The 19,143-nt window shown below is 40.9% G+C and overlaps 1 protein-coding gene and 1 long non-coding RNA gene across 15 annotated transcripts in view; one reads left to right on the top strand and one right to left on the bottom strand.

Annotated features, from left to right (window-relative positions):
- The window catches only part of LOC144381918 (uncharacterized), a 21,821-nt gene extending 9,268 nt beyond the window's left edge, over positions 1-12,553 (bottom strand). Inside the window, exon 1 of the long non-coding RNA XR_013448124.1 lies at positions 12,417-12,553. This is a non-coding gene — a long non-coding RNA (uncharacterized LOC144381918). The remainder of the gene's footprint in view (positions 1-12,416) is intronic.
- PTGER3 (prostaglandin E receptor 3) overlaps positions 11,944-19,143 on the top strand; it is a 188,225-nt gene continuing 181,025 nt past the window's right edge. For 5 of the 14 annotated variants that reach the window (XR_013448115.1, XM_078072911.1, XM_078072913.1 and 2 more), the window contains exon 1: positions 11,947-13,390. Coding sequence is in view for 11 of the 14 variants with exons in the window: in XM_078072911.1 (XP_077929037.1) it covers positions 12,497-13,390 (894 nt within the window). In the remaining 3 variants the exon portion in view is untranslated. Of the gene's footprint in view, positions 13,391-19,143 lie in introns of all 14 variants that reach the window. The other 9 variants (XR_013448117.1, XR_013448116.1, XM_078072915.1 and 6 more) reach the window with 4 other exon arrangements.

Here is a 19,143-nt window from a genome sequence, read left to right on the forward strand (position 1 = left end):
TTTTTTTAATGACAGAAGCACTAAAAAAATACTAAGCTGGAAGTAAGATCTTTTGGTCAGCTACTGATTTATTCCTAACATGCCTCAGCAAAAATATTAACCTGAGCAACTTTGCTATAAATTGGTAAATTGTGTTCCTGCAGTGCATGATCATTGAACTAAGTGTAATGGGGTACATTGTTTGCAAAATAAACAATATAAAATGTAGTTTGCCTCATTCTGATGTAAGAGCAGATTAAATAGCATTCAAAATGATTCTATGTATATTAAAATATTATAAATGTAGGTCTTTAGAACAGTAGGCATATCATGCACTATGTATAACCAAATTTAGTAAGTACAGTTTTTTTTAAAGTACAGTTTCAAGGCTTTAAAAACTTCAGTGGAAAATAGCATAGAATATATCACTGCTTGATAGTTACAGCACTGGAGTACATTTTATTGGCAAAAATGATTTGAACATTTTCTTGGACTTACATAACACTGGCTTTTATGAGGAAAGTGATCTATGAGTTATTTGCTCACTAGTGAAATGAAAACATGAATATAAATACAAAATGGGAGTGTTAAATCGTGGATGGAAAAAAAGTGATATAAGTAAGTCTTTATATTAATCTTCTTGGTGAAATTATTGCTTCTTTAATCTACCTGTTGGCTTCAAACCTGAAAATGTTCCCTGAATACTTACATCATAATTCTGAGCAGAGAAAATAAATTATCTGCATTCTTGTAATCGAAAATTGTAGGTTAGAGTTTAAGAATTTTAATGTGATATTAGTGAGTGATCAGAGAATAGGAAATTATTTGCACCTTTGTAAGTGGTGTGATTAGCATTACAAGATTGCATTGCGTTATGTCATATAAAACTGCCATTGTTGATGCATTAGAATCAGAAAAGGAAAGGTCAAGAAGTGGTTCAGTTGGCTACCAGATAGGAAGACCACATCAATACTTCCTAGGCTACATACCCAGCGCTGCAGAGTCTGCAGTACTAAAACCCTAAGATGGAAAAGTGCTGAGACAGATTGGGACATTTTACTTCTGATAGTTGTGTTTTTATATTTTCCCCCATTTAATGATGATGGGTTTAAACCCAGGCTTCTCATAAAGCATCTCATAATCAAGATCTAAATGAAGTATTTGACCATTATAAACCACATTTTGAAGCAAATGATGACTGACAGGAACTCTAACATTAGACTTGTGAGTTTGGTAAGCCATTTAGGATGTAGCAAACTTTCCTCTACATTTGATTTCTTATGTCAGCAAAGGAGGAAAGAAAAGGAAATATCAGGATTTGTAAGTAATTGACATGTAAAATCTTGCTCAAGGATTACAAAGACTGAACATTTAACACCCCATCACACTCTTGTCATTAGTGCCATTTTTATTGCATTTGCTGGGGCTTTTTGAATCAATGTGATCTCTTCATTTTAAGATCCTTAATTTTTTTTTATCATTGGATGATTTAGCACAGGCCTTTTAGAGGGTAATTTGCCAATGTCAATATTTAGAACATACTGAAGCATTGTTTTATTCAATTATTTACAAATGTTGATTGAGGCTACTGCATGCTTGGCAGTGAACTAGTTAATGATTAGATGGGGAAACAGCAAGGTATTCTAATGAATCTTTTATCAAAACTAGGAAAACAATAGTTACAAATTTTGATTAGTACCGTGAAGGAAATGAGCGGTGGGTAGAAGACCTGAAGGTCAGGCAAATTATCCTTAGGAGAGTAATTCCTGAAAGATCTGTATCAGAGTTGTGAAGTCTGTTCTAAGATGATAGCCAGTGAAGGTGGTGTAAGGTTTAATGAGTAAAAAAAATAGCATAAAATGTAGTAGAGGTAGAGACTCCATCATGCAAAGCCTCTAGGCCATAGAAAAGAATTTGAATTAGATTCTGAAAACAGTTGGGAAATATTGAAAGGTTTGAAATAGTCCTACTTAGCGTTAACATAACTTTGGCTGCTTCTTGGAGAACAGATTAGAAAGACCTACTTTATGGGAAAAGAACAGTGAGAAGGCTTGCCTAACCAGATTAAAGTTACAGCCTTCATGTGACCAAAATAATACAGTCCTAAATTTAGGGTTATGTGACTGTGTTGGGCTTAAAACCTGGAAGTAAGATAACACAAGGAAGAAGGTAAGGGATTTTAAACCATTTTTAAGATTTCATTCCTCAAGAAATGATGAAAATTTCATACTGATTTAAGGTAAACTTTAATAGTCAAGGAAGCGTATTTCAGTTTCTTCAATAACCACGAAAGAAGGTACAACAGAAAGTTGTAAGAAAAATAGGATAATGAAAATTTGATAATTGCAAAAGATTCTCTTAAAGAGAAAATCATGAAATACATCAGGCTAAACTGTATCTGTAATTAAAATGGATTATACATCCCAATTATAGGTTATCACACTGGATTAAAATTTCCAAAATCCCATTATATCTTATAAGATGCATTCAGAGTAAGAACATAGGTTGAAAATAAGATGGAAAAAAGGTACCAAGCAAATACTAACCAATATGTGGTGATATTTTTTATTGTTAATCACCATACATTACATCATTAGTTTTTGATGTAGTGTTCCATGATTCATTGTTTGCGCATAACACCCAGTGCTCATTCAGTATGTGCCCTCTTTAATACCATCACCAGCCTAACCGATCCCCCCCATCCCCCTCCCCTCTAGAACCCTCAGTTTGTTTCTCAGAGTCCATAGTCTCTCATGGTTCGTCTCTCCCCTCCGATTTCCCCCCCTTCATTTTTCCCTCCCTGCTATCTTTTTTTTTTTTTTTAACATATAATGTATTATTTGTTTCAGAGGTACAGGTCTGTGATTCATCAGTCTTACACAATTCACAGCGCTCACCATAGCACATACCCTCCCCAATGTCTATCACCCAGCCACCCCATCCCTCCCACCCCCACCACTCCAGCAACCCTCAGTTTGTTTCTTGAGATTAAGAATTCCTCTTATCAGTGAGGTCATATGATACATGTCTTTCTCTGATTGACTTACTTCGCTCAGCATATTAATATTTTTTTAAGATTCTATTTGAGAGAGCACAAGCAAGGAGAGGGAGAAGCAGACTCCCCACTGAGCAGAGAGCCCCATGTAGGGCTTGATCCCAGCATCCCGGGATCATGGCCTGAGCCGAACACAGCCGCTTAATCAACTGAGTCACGCAGGCACCCCCGATAAAAGGGTCAATTTAACACTAAGACGATCATCATAAACTTGGAAATGAGTTTAAGCCCAGGCTTCTCATAAAGCATTCCATATCAAAGTCTAGTAACTTCAAAATGTTAGGAGTGAAAGGGTGAATAGATCTGTGTAGTTAGAAATCATAATAGGTTTCTAAGTAACAATAGCGTTAAGCATATGGAATAAAAATGATCAAGTTGATGTAATTGATAATTGCAAAACATTACTTCGAGTAACTGCACATGAGAGTATTTATACATAGACTGTTGAACCGTACAACAATTCTCAAAGGATTTATAGCACAGAACATATTTGGCCAGTGGGCTTAAACTAGAACTCAATAGCAAAACTAGAAAGTAGTTCGGATTTAACATCCCCATATCTCAAAGAACAAATGACAATGGAAATTTAAAATATCAGTGAGATTGACCTAAAGCAGGACCTAGAGGGAAATGTGTAACTTTGAAAGCATATATTAGGAAAAAAGGTAAGCCAGTATCTTAAGTTTCAATGTCAAAAATAGATCAAACACGAAGTAGAAAGTGAGAAAACAAAAATAAGCAGAAAACTTTTGCTTCCTGGCAAGGTTTACCCTTCCACCCAAAACAATATATTGAATAGGGTATTGCAGTACATTGAACAAAAAGAATGGAAGACAGTGATAATCTGGTAAAGGGAAACAAGGTGAAACCTATTGAATGTTGCCACCTTACTCCTTTGGGTTTCTGGGATACGTCACAGGAGTTTCCTGGGTGGAGACTCCCTGAGATGGAGTGGGGAGGACAGGAAGGACAAAGTCACAAACATTCATATGGCAGGTAACAGGAAAAGTGCACAGGTGGAGATCCCTGGTAGGTCCTCCAAGTCTTCAGATAAGTCATGAATAGCACATGCCTGAAAAGAAACTTCCTCAAATGCAGGAAGCAAATAACCCCAAGCATAGAAACAAAATTACAGCAAATCTGTTAATAATTCCCCCCCATAGTAGTCCTTCAAAAAGGAAGTTAAACTTCTACCTCTTTACCACTTGCTACAAAGTAAAAAATGTAAATCTATTGGGTTAAAGATACGAATATTAAAGCAAAAATATTTCAGAATGTAATTTGGGTTTAGGAATCAAGAAGAGATTGATACTTCTTTTTTTTTATTTGAGAGAAAGGCAAGTGGGAGGGGAGAGACAAGCTGACTCCACACTCCACACGGAGTGCACAGCCTGATGCAGGGCTCGATTCCACAACCCTGAGATCATGACCTGAGCTGGAATCAAGAGTCAGAGGCTTAGCTGACTGAGCCACCAAGGTGCCCTGAGACCTTAACTTTCTTAAGCAGGAATCCTCAAAAACATAAGGGAAGGGGCGCCTGGATGGCTCAGTTGGTTAAGCGACTGCCTTCGGCTCAGGTCATGATCCTGGAGTCCCGGAATCGAGTCCCGCATCGGGCTCCCTGCTCAGTGGGGAGTCTGCTTCTCCCTCTGACCCTCCCCCCTCTCATGTGCGCTCTCTCTCTCTCTCTCATTCTCTCTTTCAAATAAAATTTAAAAAAAAAAAAATAAGGGAAAAAATGAGCATTTTTTTCTGAATAAATTTTTTTTACATATGATAGTAGACACAACACAAAAAGTAAAAAAGGCAAATGACAAGGTAGGAAAATGAGAAACAGGCAATATCTCATTGTGCAAAGAGCTCCTATAAATTAATAGTATATGACAATCCAATAGGAAAATGTACAAGGCAATTAAAGAAGTTAATAGACATGGAAATAGATTTAACTTCACTAGTGAAGTTGGATTTAAATTCACTAGTAGGGAAATTCAAAATACATTTCACCCATCAGATTGTAAATATTTTATTTTATTATTATTATTAAAGATTCCATCTATTTATTCGACAGAGAGAGACACAGCGAGAGAGGGAACACAAGCAGGGGCAGAGGGAGAGGGAGAACCAGATTCCCCGCTGAGCAAGGAGCCCGATGCGGGACTCAATCGCAGGACCCTGGGATCATGACCTGAGCCAAAGGCAGACGCTTAACAACTGAGCCACCCAGGCGCCCAGATTGTAAATATTTTAGACAGCAATACTACTTCAGTGCTGGCAAACAAGCAGAAAATCATGATATTTTGAGAAATATCTTTGCATGAGCATAGAAAAAAATTGGGAAGAATACATCTCAATCTGTTAATATTGGTTTTGGGAGTGAAAAGGAGAGATGAAGAGGATATTATTAGCATTTTAAAATATAATCTAAATGCTATTTAAACTTTTTTGTATAGCTTAATTTGTTATAATAAAGTTTAAAATGATAAAATCAAGGCAATTAAAAAAACGATTGCAGTAGATTAGGGGCACCTGGGTGGCTCAGTCATTAAGTGTCTGCCTTCGGCTCAGGTCATGACCCCAGGATCCTGGGATCGAGCCCCGCGTCGGGCTCTCTGCTCAGTAGAAAGCTTGCTTCTCCCTCTCCCACTCCCCTTGCTTGTGTTCCTTCTCTCGCTCTGTCTCTCTGCCAAATAAATAAAATCTTTAAAAAAAAAAAAAAACTATTGCAGTAGATTAAAAGATGGTAGTGACCTGAACCAGGTGGTAGATGTGGAGACAGAGACAAGTGAATGTATATGAGCTATATTTTGAATTAGAATTAATATTATCGGATGATAGATTGGAAGACAGAGCTGATGGAAAAGGAAGACTCAAGGATGGCCATTGAGTTTCTGGCTTCAGCGAGTGGATGGTACTGTTGTATTCTGAGATGGGGAGGACTCATAGAACCAGGAGTGGGGAAGAAAATTTGAAGTTCCAATTGAACACACTGAGGTGTCTATGGGCTATCCAGATGGAATGACAGTCAGTTGGATATATGAAGCTGAAGTTCAAAGAAATATAGACGGTAGATATAAATTTGGGGGTCATTAGTGTATAGAAATTCATTTTTTTTTTAATTTTTCTTTTTAGATTTTATTTATTTGAGAGAGACAGAGATAGTGAGAGAGAGCACAAGTGGGGAGGAGAGGGAGAAGCAGGCTCCCCGCAGAGCAAGGAGCCCGATGCGGGGCTCGATCCCAGGACCCCGGAATCATGACCTGAGCCGAAGGCAGATGCTTAACCGAATGAGCCACCCAGGTGCCCTAGCAGTTCATTTCTAAGGATTTATCATGTAAAAAATAAGTCATACAAGTACACACACCAATATATACAAGAATATTATTGGACCATTGCTTCTTATAGCAAAAATTGTAAATAATCCAAACATTCACAAAGGATTTTGTGGATTATTTGTGGTATTTAAGAAGAATGAAGAATTTCTATGAATACTGACCAAAAGAGATAATCAGATGTTGTTAAATGTTAAAAACAAAAGACAAAAAACAAGTTGCAAGAGTACTTCCAGTAATGATTGGAGGCTAAAGAAGTCACGGGGAGGGGCACCTGGGTGGCTCAGTCGTTAAGCATCTGCCTTCGGCTCAGGTCATGATCCCGCGGTCCTGGGATGGAGCCCTGCATCTGGCTCCCTGCTCGGCGGGAAGCCTGCTTCTCTCTCTCCCACTCACCCTGCTTGTGTTCCCTCTCTCGGTATCTCTCTCTCTCTCTGTCAAATAAAATCTTTAAAAAAAAAAAAAAAATACTTCATTTAAAAAAAAAAAGAAGTCACGGGGATTTTTCTCCTGTTTTAATCTAGAAGATTAAGTATAATTACATTTAATCTACAGTCCATTTTGTGTGGCATGAGATAAGGTTTATGTTCATTTTTATTTTCATACAGGTATCCAGGTTTTTTTGGTAACATTTGCTGAAAAGACTTTATTAACACCTTTGTTGAAAATTGATTGAATTTATATGTGTGGACAGGTGTGTGTGTATAACCTGTCTTTAATCTCTCTTTTACCTCTCTGTCTATACACACACACACACACACACACACACACACACAGCTATATATATCTACCTGTATAGATACAAATATATAGATATAGGTAGGTAGATACAGTATTCTGTTTTATTGAACAGATGTGTCTGTCTTTATGTTATTATCACACTGCCCTACAGATAACACTTATAAAATCTGGTTAAAAATTTTAAAACAACTAAAACTCACTGGAAAGCATTCAAAAGCTTACAGAAATTAGAAAAGAGTTTAATCTCAAAACAACAACAACAACAAAACCCTGCAACTAAAAGGGGTAAGAATTAAGGGTTACTGGCATTTAGGACTGAGGATGATGCCCAACCCTCATGACTATGTCTGTGGGATATCAGTGGTGGAAAAATCAGTCTCATTGGCAAAAAAGTGTCAGAGATTGGAGTTCAAGGCTGAAAAGACCACTGCAAATTTAAGTAAGAAATCCAAATGATAAGAACCATAAAAGGAATGAGAACTTCTGCCCAAATATATGTTTGACAGCTAAACTATGCATGAGAGAGAATCCTCCTGAAGCCTGGTGAAAAAGCAAGCAGAGGTCAGAGTGTAATCTAGTCTTAAAAGGGAAAACTACTCAAGGGGCGCCTGGGTGGCCCAGTCGTTAAGCGTCTGCTTTCGGCTCAGGTCATGATCCCAGGGTCCTGGGATCGAGCCCCGCATCGGGCTCCCTGCTCGGCGGGAAGCCTGCTTCTCCATCTCCCGCTCCCCCTGCTTGTGTTCCCTTTCTCACTGTCTCTCTCTCTCTCTGTGTCAAAATAAATAAATAAAATTTTTAAAAAATATTTAAAAAAAAGAAAACTACTCAAGACTATGTCCATGACTTTGATGCTTTTCTTAAATGAGTTTATTCCCCATCATATGCACCTTAGGTGGCAAAAAGTTGAAGCTTTACAAGCTTGAAATGTCAGAGCACAACCCAAGGCTGGCAGAGAAGCTGGAAATTAGAGGAGAATCACTGTAAGTCAGGAAAAACACAGAGAGGGTGGTCCCCATCACTAACTGACCAACAAATTATGTAGTATAGGGTAGATCAACTCACAGACCAGCCATGAGAAACTATGAGAACAGAGCAGAGATAGAAACAGCTTTATACCACGAGAGGAAATGGTGGCAATCTGAATTCAGGCAAGTTAACCACCTGATGGATGACTGCACCATCTGCCCTCCTCCTCTACACCCCCTCCCCCCCGCACCCCCGCCCCAGACCAAATCAATAATCCTCATAAGAAAACAACAGAATCTGCAGTCACTACAGTATATTAACTACAATGTGCAGTCTTCAACTAAGACTACTAGGAATATAAAGAAACAGGAAGAGAAGTTTGAAGAAAATGCAGTCAATACAAAGGGACTCAGTGCACCAGATGTTTGATTTAGCAAAGACTTCAAGGATTTCCTTTATTTTGTTAAAATGGCAATTATATTGATTGATGTTTGAGTGTTTAAATCTACCTTGGGTTCCTGAGATAAATCTCATTTGATCATGAAAACTGTACATATTTTTCCAGTTTTTCATGAAAATCGTACCTAAATTTTTAAATTGGATTTTATATAAGATCTTACCTCGATGGCAAATCACAAAAACCACTGAAATTAGCACTCCTTTCTTCTGTTATTTCAGATTTTAAAAACCAAGAATTTTGTCCTAAAATATAAACTCCATAAGTGTAGACTTCCATGTATTTCTTTTATATCCCTAACAACTAGTACAGTGTCTGACGTGGAATAGGTGCCCAATAAATACTTTTTGATTGAATGAATGAGTAAAAAACATGCTGAAATTAGCAGTTGGATCTATGGAGTAAGAATTGCAGATATTTTCCATCCATGATGAGGTAATCAAGGGCCCGTTTATTAATCTTGTTTTTGTAACCGTGTCTATTTTAAGATTTCTTAATACAAGTTCAGTAGAAGTAGCAGAATAAATTCATCAATACTAGCTAAATATTGATATATGTTGTGAATTTAAAAAAATGTAAGATACTGGGGGAAACAATAAATCTGTAAATTAAAATCACTTCTAGAGAAGGATTTAATTTAAAAATAGATAATGGGTGAATATATACTTAAATTTTTAAAAAACATATTTGAATATGTGGTCTTTCAATGATCTGACTCTAACTTTAATACTCCACTGGTCTATTGATTAAGAAGACATGACAGTTTGTGCCCTCAAAGGAAAATAAAATGACCATAGTTATGTATTAATGAGTAAATCTCTAAGAAAGGTATCAGAGGTTCCTTAAGCAAAGCATATACCTGTCGTTTACAAATTCTCTTTATTAGGGTGTACAGCATGTTATTAGGTTGGTCACTAGAGGGTGCTGGTGTTTCAGACCAACACAATTCAGACTTGCTTTGACACCAAAAGGTGCCAACCAGAATCCAACAGGCAGCATCCTATTCTGTGACTCCTCAGATTCCCTAAATCACTAGTTTATAAGGTAAATAACTACAAAGCAGGCAACTTAGAATTCTAAGATGAAGCAAATTGCTGAAAGGAGGGAAGTGTTACACAAAAGAGCTGAAATGCAACACATTTAGAGTTGATTAGAAACATCAACTTCGCTTTCTTTGCTGTATGAGTCATGAAAAAGTCTTAAGTCTTTAAATATATAATTACACTAGAGACTCACTGCTGAAAAATTTAATTTGATATGTACTTTCATCCCAATGCTTTAGATAAAGTATGTATCTAATAATAACATCAATTATGATTTTATTTTTAAAATGACATTTTAGAAAAAACTTTCACAATTATGGGTTTCAGATTAATTCGAATTAATTGATAAAAGTTTGGGGAAGATTTAAAAAGTAAACCACTTTACTATTCCTTCCTAGCTCTTGTTCTCATTAGAAACATTTTAAAAGAGAAAATTCATGGGATGCCTGGGTGGTTCAGTCAGTTAAGCATCTGCCTTTGGCTCAGGTCATGATCCCAAAATCCCCTGGGATCGAGTCCTGCGGAGCAAGGAGCATGGTCCTTGCTCAGCGGGAAGCCTGCTTCTCCCTCAGCCTGCCTCTCCCCCTGCTTGTGTGTGCTCTGTCTCTCTCTGACAAATAAATAAATAATCTTTAAACAAATTAAAAAGAAAATTCAAAAGTGTAAAAATTTTTAAATGACATCAAAACACAAAATGAATAATAATGTCATTAATGCATGTTGTTAAAGTTTAAATTACATTTTTGCTTTTCTCCTTTAAAAACTATATAAATTCGGGGTGCCTGGGTGGCTCAGATGGTTAAGCATCTGCGTTCGGCTCAGGTCATGATCCCGAGGTCCTGGGATCCAGCCCCGCGTCGGGCTCCTGGCTCGGTGGGGAGCCTGCTTCTCCCTCTCCCTCTGCCTCTCCCCCTCCTCATGCTCTCTCTCTCTCTCTCTCTGTATTTCTGTGTCTCAAATGAATAAATAAAAAAAATCTTAAAAAAATAAAAACTGTATAAATCCGGGTGCCTGGGTGGCTCAGGCTGTTAAGCGTCTGCCTTCAGCTCCGGTCATGATCCCAGGGTCCTGGAATCAAGTCCAGCATCAGGATCCTTGCTCAGCGGGAAGTCTGCTTCTGCTTCTCTCTCTGCTCCTACCCCCTTCCCCAACTGCTCGTGCTCTCTCTCTCTCTCGCACTCTCACAAAAATAAATAAAATCTTTAAAAATTTAAAACTATATAAATCCTATAATGATATTTTTCAAGCTCTCATACAGAATCAATACAACAGCACAGAAAGAATGTGAGAACATACTCCATTCTCATCACCTACCATTCATACAGCCAAAAAAGATAACAACTAAGCTAGGAAAGGCGAAGGAACTAAGGGGGCTTGCTCCAGAAGTCAGTCTGAAGTCTGAGTAATGGTATTCATACAGCTATATGATCAGGTTTAATTTCTTAAATATGAGGAAAAAAATGAAATTTACAAATATTTTAAAATCTTTTCATCTCCTGGACAATGTGAAGAGGCAGAAAATCCAGACCCTTCCAAAATGTGGAAACAATGCTACTATTGGTCTTCACCTGCTAAGAGTGGTTATGGTATCCACGCAAACGACACTATAAAGACGGAGGCTGGAGAATTGCTGGAAGACTTTGCGCATAGCCTTTAACTTCATGGAGCCTCAGTACCTCATCGTCAAAGGGGGGTAATAATAGCAACAGGACCTTGGAAGATCTCTGATCAAACGGGAAACTGCTTGTGAAAACACACTAAATACTGGTTTAATAGAAGATGTTACTAGACAATTATGCCCATTTTCACTAAATGTGAAGACCTTCCTAATATCTAACTGCAGTTTCTAGTCCTAACTGTATGAGAATGGGCAAGGGTTGGAGAGTGGTTGGAGGCTTTGGAAGAGCGTGCTTCTCTCCGCACCCCAGTCACTCCAGCTCCCATAGGCTGGCGGGCGGCAGTTGATTTCACTATCTGACAGGCAAGTGGCTGCCACCTGCCTCTAGCCACTTTAGCCCTAGCTAATTTTTTAACAGGGGGAGGGGGAGATTTTAGGTGGAGAGCGATAGCTGAGATTTCATCTTTGAATCCACTCTCTGATTTTGTTTCTCTTTACGTATTCCCTTTGTCGCAAGGCACTATTAGTTTTATATTTTCAGAGCGCCCCCTGGCAACAGAGCAGCTTGGTCGGCTCATGATCATTCTGGAGTCCCCAAGTACAGAAAGGGAGAAAAGTTCACATTCAACTATGCAGAGTGTGGTCGGTCTGGATTGATTAGGAACAGGTGAGTTACACTTGCCAGGGTTACAAAAGAGCTTCAGGAGGAGGATCCGGTCCCTACATTAGCGTCGGTGGGTGGGTAAGGAGAGGGGCGGGCGCTCAGGTCGGCCTTGGCAACTTGCCTGGGGTCTGGAAGCTCAGGGAGACATTTTAGCCCGGGCCGCCCGCGGCCGCTCCTCTGGCAAAGAAGAGGAGGCGCGGCGCAGCGAAAGGAGGACCGACTAGGCGTCCCGTCCGGCCAGGAGTCGGAGCACGGAGTCCTCCGGGGAGTTTCCAGGCCAGGCGGCCAGGACAGCGGTCACGCAGCAGCCAAGAGACGCGCGCAGTTGCTTCTCCATCCTCCTCCCGGCGCACTTGTGCCCACACCCCCGGGCGCCCCGCCCTCCGCCGCCTTATAGAAGGGGCCCGCACCTCGCGCGCCTCGGAGCTACGGGCTTCCCCGAGCAGACGGCGCGGCTGCCTGAAAGCCCAGGCGCCACGGCCAGAGGAAAGAAGTGAGGCGGCGGCTACGCCCCGCATCATGGAGGGCAGCCCAGCCCTAGCCCCAGTCCGGGTGGACACCGACCTTCGCCGCCGCCCGCGCCCCGTCCGCCAGCTCCCGCTGCTGCTCTCCGGGCGCCGTCCTCTCCTCACCTCGAAGCCAACATGAAGGAGACCCGGGGCGACGGGAGCGCCCCTTTCTGCACCCGCCTCAACCACTCCTACCCGGGCATGTGGGCGCCCGAGCGCTCCGCCGCGGCGCAGGGCAACCTCACGGGTTCCCGGGACCCCCGCGAGGACTGCGGCTCGGTGTCGGTAGCCTTCCCGATCACCATGTTGATCACCGGCTTCGTGGGCAACGCGCTGGCCATGCTGCTCGTGTCGCGGAGCTACCGGCGGCGGGAGAGCAAGCGCAAGAAGTCGTTCCTGCTGTGCATCGGCTGGCTAGCGCTCACAGACCTGGTCGGGCAACTGCTCACCAGCCCGGTGGTCATCGTCGTGTACCTGTCCAAGCAGCGCTGGGAGCATCTCGACCCGTCGGGGAGGCTGTGCACCTTCTTCGGTCTGACCATGACTGTCTTTGGGCTCTCCTCGCTCTTCATTGCCAGCGCCATGGCCGTCGAGCGGGCGCTGGCCATCCGGGCGCCGCACTGGTACGCGAGCCACATGAAGACGCGCGCCACCCGCGCGATACTGCTCGGCGTGTGGCTGGCGGTGCTCGCCTTCGCCCTGTTACCGGTGCTGGGCGTAGGCCAGTACACCATCCAGTGGCCCGGGACGTGGTGCTTCATTAGCACCGGGGGAGGGGGCAACGGGACGAGCTCTTCGCACAACTGGGGCAACATCTTCTTCGCCTCCACCTTTGCCTTCCTGGGGCTCTCGGCGCTGGCCGTTACCTTCGCCTGTAACCTGGCCACCATTAAGGCCCTGGTGTCCCGCTGCCGGGCCAAGGCCACGGCGTCGCAGTCCGGCGCCCAGTGGGGCCGGATCACCACCGAGACGGCCATCCAACTCATGGGGATCATGTGCGTGCTGTCGGTCTGCTGGTCGCCGTTGCTGGTACGTAGTTCCAGCGAGTGCGGAGGTCAGGGTGGGTGTGCGTGGCGGCGGGCAAAGGAAACCTCTGGATGTGGCAGCTTCTGCAGGGGTGTGTTTGCAACCACAGAGGACTGGAGAGGCCTCTGCCCCCCCATCTTGATTGTGGCTTCAGAGTTGAGCTCTTCATTTATTTGCTGAGCACCTTTCAAGTGCCAGGCATCGTGTTAGGTTTTGTTTATGCACAACTGGAGACTACAGGGCTGCTCACATTCTAATCAGAGAGAGTAGGAGGATGCCCAGCTGTCATTTCAGTGCTCGTGCAGAGATACGGGTTTCTAATGGGTGCAGTGGGAGCTGAATGGCTGAGACAACTGTAGCCTGGTGCTATGCGTTTTCTCCTTAGTGTCAATACCTCTTGCAGGCTGAGGCGATTTTCAGTCTGCGGAAGTACCCTACCTGCGACAGCAGGCAGGCACAGCCGTCTAGAAGTTTCTGAGGCTGTGTGCGCTACCCCAGCAGAGCTGGGCTAACCTTTCTTGCAGGCTCACTCTTGACTGGAAGCAGGAGAGTGAAGACACATCTTGCCGCTGCAGCCTGCCTCAGCCCTTTGGAATGGTGCTGTACCCTCTAGGAAGTGTTTGAACCGACATTCCGTCAGTGGGACCCCAAGGCCTGGGAACTCTGTGACCAGGCTGTGCTTGCCCTGGTGCCGAACACGCAGCGCTGCGGCAAGGCCAGTCCTGAGTTAGGATGGTAGGGGTTTCGGCACTTCCTAGCTCCTCACAGAGGGGCACAGCCTGGGAGCACGTGATGCTTACACTTGCTTCTTCTGTAACACCCAACCTTACCTGGTACTTTCCAGATTTTCTTCTGTGGTACTTTTAGCTAGAGATTTCTGTGGCTAAGTGTTGTTTAGAAATACCTGATGAATGGACATTTGTTTAGGTTCCAAGTAGCCTGGCTTACTAAGGAGGTATGGCAGAAAGAGTGACCTGGTCATTGTGGCAGAGTTATAGGCGATTATATATTGGACCTGGAACGTTATTACTCAGTTGTGAAAAACTTCTGAAACCCATGGACACGGTTTTCAGAACCACTCTCATATTGTTTTTCTTTTTGGTGATGAAATATACATAACATGAAATTTACCATTTTTTAGTGTGCAACTCAGTGGTATTAAGTATATTGACCTTGCTGTGCACCACATTTAGTTTTAAATTCCTTGTATTTAAAAACAGAACCTTAGTTCCTTTTTCCTTCCCACTCTCCCTTGCATTTGACAAAGCAGGTATTGCAGAATACCTATGTTTAACTGGTGTAGTATATTTAGAGTACAAGTCTGGGCTCCAAATCAGTGACATGTGGTGACAAGGAGAGTTATGTCGGGACCTAGTTGCTCACAAGTCACTGTGTGGTCACAGTTCTGCGTTCCAGGAGCTGGAACTCAGGCTGATGACATCACCATGACTTATCAAGACCAACACCAATTTTAGGCATATTTACTTCTATGGTTGGAGATATATAGGTGGCCAAACAGAAGGGGGAAAGAGTTCTAAAAAATAAACACTTTATTAATGTGGTGATTAACATAACTTTAAAGGCAAACAGAGTATCTGAATTTTTCACAGCTATCATTTGAGGCTGAGTTTGCTCTTATCACACACTTTATATCTTTGAGTTTGCTCTTTGAGTTTGCTCTTATCACACACTTTATATCCTAAAAGAAATGCAATTAAATCATATGAATAAAATGCTTACCTCTACAGTTAGCCAGACGAAGAGAAACTATGCAGTGTGTTTTTATTTCAAAAGTTTGATTCTAATGCCATGGGATTGGTAGCCCTAAGAATTTAGATCAGTTTTGAAAGTTGTAAGCTAGGGTGGCAAAACTCACTCTCTTAAGAAAGACATATTTGGAACTAGTCCTATTTAATTTCTGCATTCAAAAAATATTAACTGGTTTGCAACTTTTTAGCGGACACTGTATTGATTCAGTTCTTATAAAAACATTAAATTGAAAATGAAATAAATTCAACATGTAATCATATCAAAGAGGAGAAATTCATGGTTTCCAAAGTAGGTATTTTTTAAACCAAAGGAAACGGTTCTGTCTTCTGTTTTGTGCACCGTCGAAGATAAACCTTCAACTATCTTCAGAAAGATCTGCAATAAAAAGTTATTGCAAAGAAAAGAAACTGGCAAAACTGCTTTCTTAATAGGTTAGGGAATTGTAAGAATAAAAACACTAGAACTTAGTGAATTGAATTTTTAATGTGTTAATGTTGAAGGGAAAGATCTTTTTTTACGTCTGTTTTATAACTACAGAAAAATATAGATTCCCTATTAGTTTTTGTTGAGTTTGGGTGTAGGATAGTAATCTAATTATTCACACTCCTTACGTAAAAGGACCCTGAGTATATCTTATTTTGAAGACTATCACAACTATAATAATATTCAATGTTACTGATAGAAAACTTAGCAGAGAAGAGATCCCGTAATATGAAAACGTCTAACCTGCAACAAGTTTCTGTTACATAAATACTTAAATAGAGGTTTATCCATGGTGTAAACAAAACTTTTTTACTTTTTTCTTTTTCCCAAAAACTTCACAAAATACAATGCGAGATGTGAAACTGAGAATACAGTGGGAAATGATGTCACTGTGATAGATGACCTACTATTTGTGGTCGCTTTATGTTTATATGTGGCATCAAATCCTATTGGAATCAGCCAGTTGACTCAGCAATGCAATCTATTTGACTTTTTATTATTATTTTATTTTTTATCCAAATTCACCAACTAGTCCAGTTATTAGACATGATAGCCAAGTTTCTAGAAACAGGAATCACCTCAGGATGTTGTTCACCAAAAGCCATGAGTACATTTTGTCTTTGTGTAAACCTGACCCTCCCCAAACAGGTGGAATGTGGCTACCACTGTCACTCTCTTAAAAATAGTAAATAGCTCAGTCAGTTAAGCGTCTGCCTTTGGCTCAGGTCGTGATCCTGAAGTCCTGGGATCGAGCCCCACGTAGTCAAGCCCCAGGTCAGGCTCCCTGCTCAGGGGGAGTCAGCTTCTCCCTCTCCCTCTACCCCTCCCCCTGCTCCTTCTCTCTCGCGTGCGCTCACTCTCTCCCTCAAATAAATAAATAAAATCTTTTAAAAAAAATAGTAAATATAAAACTAACATTGTGAAAAGTGAGGTCTGAGGAACAAAGTTTCTCTGCTACAACTTTGGAACTGGATAAAAGCAGCCGTAGAAACTTTTGCCTTTAATCTTGAGCCTGCGAATTCTGCTCCGTATCCACAAATGCAAATAGGGATGCTTCAATTCAAGAAGATATTTCACAATGTGGATGTGACTTCTTTTAAATTTAAGGAATCACTGATCTATTGTGACAAATGAAACTTGCTTTAAATATACCATGTGTGACAAATATATGCAATAGACTATTTATAGAGGTAACCCTGTTTGTAGTACAGAAAAGTATTATGGAATTGTTAATTTTCTCTGCCTGTAAATTTCTCCCTTATTTAGGATGTTGCTTGAGGGAAAATGATTACAAATGTGAATTGGCATTATAGGAAAAAATCTTCTCTAACTTGTTTTTATAAGAATTGAGATTATTCAGAATTCTTTACTTTTGTTTGTTTGTTTATTAAAATATACTTTAGGCACTGTGGAAGGGATATTAAGTAGAATTATTGAAAACTGGTCAAAGAACTATAATCTGTTCAGAGAAGCAGAAACCCCACATTTATGAGTGAAACAATTAGAGAACAATGCAAGATTTTATGTAATTAGTGCCTTTGGTTCTGGGAAGAATGTCCATCTGACTTTAGCAGTGTAGACTTCAGGGAAGAGGAGGGATGGCAGAGCTTGGCCTTGCAGCTGAGAATTGAGTGTGCCCAGGAACCAGAACAGAGCGTGTCCACTAGAACCATGGGAAAATGCTTTGAGAAGGTTTATGGGATCGTACTGAGGTTGTTAGGATGAACATGGGATGAGGACAACGTTCTTTTGCCAGTAAACCATAGGACTTCTATTTTGGGTTTCTGAAAAGGGGAGAGAGTTTTTAAAAGATTGATAGGGCTGTGGTGTGTGGATAGATTTGGGCTGGAAAATGGGAAAGAGAGATCAGTTACAAGTTGCTTTTGCAAGTCAGTTAAGGCTTTAGTGTAGAGACAGTGAGAAGAGATGAGTCAGAGAAGGAAAGGTAATAGAGAACTAAAGTTATCAGAAATGGTTGATTTAAGGAGTGATTGATTGACAAATATTTCTTCTGCATCTATCCTCTTCATTGCAGTTAATATTTTCACATCCATTATCCCATTTAACTGCATCCTGTAAGATTGCCACTATTCTTTACATCATTCAAAGAACACAAGTATAGAGAATATTAGAACTAGATTTCATTTATTTTCAGTTTTTGTTGTTGTTGATTTGTTTGTTTTTGCTTAGATAGAGGACAGGAATTCTAGCTCTAATAGTGGGCCCTGATCAACTTATATATATCTTCTTATCTGTAAAGTATGGAGGTAGGACCTATAGACATTTAAGGTATTTTTCCCATTTATGTTATTCTCAAGTTCTCTTACTGGGAAGAATGATGGTTCAATGAACAGGAATGGGAAATTTGGAAAGGAGACTGGATGGCCAATTGTTTTTTTGTAAGAATGAGCTCCTGAGTCACTGGGGTTTTAGACAAAGTACGTATGGTGATGGTGGATTATCTAAATGATATATCTAGAAACCAATATAACTTGAAGATTAATGAGATAAATCTGGGCTTAAAAAATACAGAGTTTTTATTTTGAGTATAACAGAGAGAGCCAAGAATTAAACAGTTCTTAAGCCATTCTATTTGAAGAAATTCAGATGGTCTAGAGTTGTAATATAATTGTGACTCATTGGCCTTTCTCTTTTGAAAAAGGTGTAAAGGTCAAGAAATCAATTATGAAAGTTTCCATGGGTTCAGTTTCCTGGGAATAACCTTCAGGAATATGTGTTTCACACATTTGTAACAGACAGTGATTCCTTCTGGGGTGCTGAGGGGTGGCAGTGAGGGATTCCGGGTCATGTTTCAGTTTTCAGTTCTGGCCTTGCGTGGCAGGGAAGTTGGGAGGGAAGTCCTCCCTTAAACTCATTACATTTGTGTAATATTTTTTTTAAAGATTTTATTATTGATTTGAGTGACAGAGAGAGAACAGGGGAGGGTCAGAGGAAAAGAGTTTCAAGCAAACTCCGGCTGAGCATGGACACCAACACGGGGCTCCATCTCAGGATCCTGAGATCATGAAGTGAGGAAACCAAGTCAATCTCTTAACCGAATGAACCACCCAGGTGCCCCACATTTGTTCCACATTTAGACCTCGAAGGTCTAAAACTGTAACATGTCAAATTTTGACTCCCCCATTTTCCTCAATTCCTTATCATAGAGCTAAGTAGGAGGTTTGTATTTCAACTCCCACCATACTTCTTGAGGATTATTAGATGGCCTCTCAAGTACGCCTTATTCCCTAGAAAATTTCAACTTCCATAGATTAAAGAAGATAACCAAAGGAGCCTGATGTTCCTTGGGGTTCCCCTTCTATCTTGACGCCTAAATATGTGCCCATATTTTACAGTAATTCATTCATATGCAGAAATGACAGTTGGACAATGAGTGACTTCTTTAGCAAGGGGAACACCACACACACACACACACACACACACACAGAAGTAGCATTTTGGAGTGCAAGAAATTCTCTGTGCTCTTTAATCAGAACTCTTGT

The sequence above is a fragment of the Halichoerus grypus genome, chromosome 5 (genome assembly GCF_964656455.1).
Source record: "Halichoerus grypus chromosome 5, mHalGry1.hap1.1, whole genome shotgun sequence".
Lineage (NCBI taxonomy): Eukaryota > Metazoa > Chordata > Mammalia > Carnivora > Phocidae > Halichoerus > Halichoerus grypus.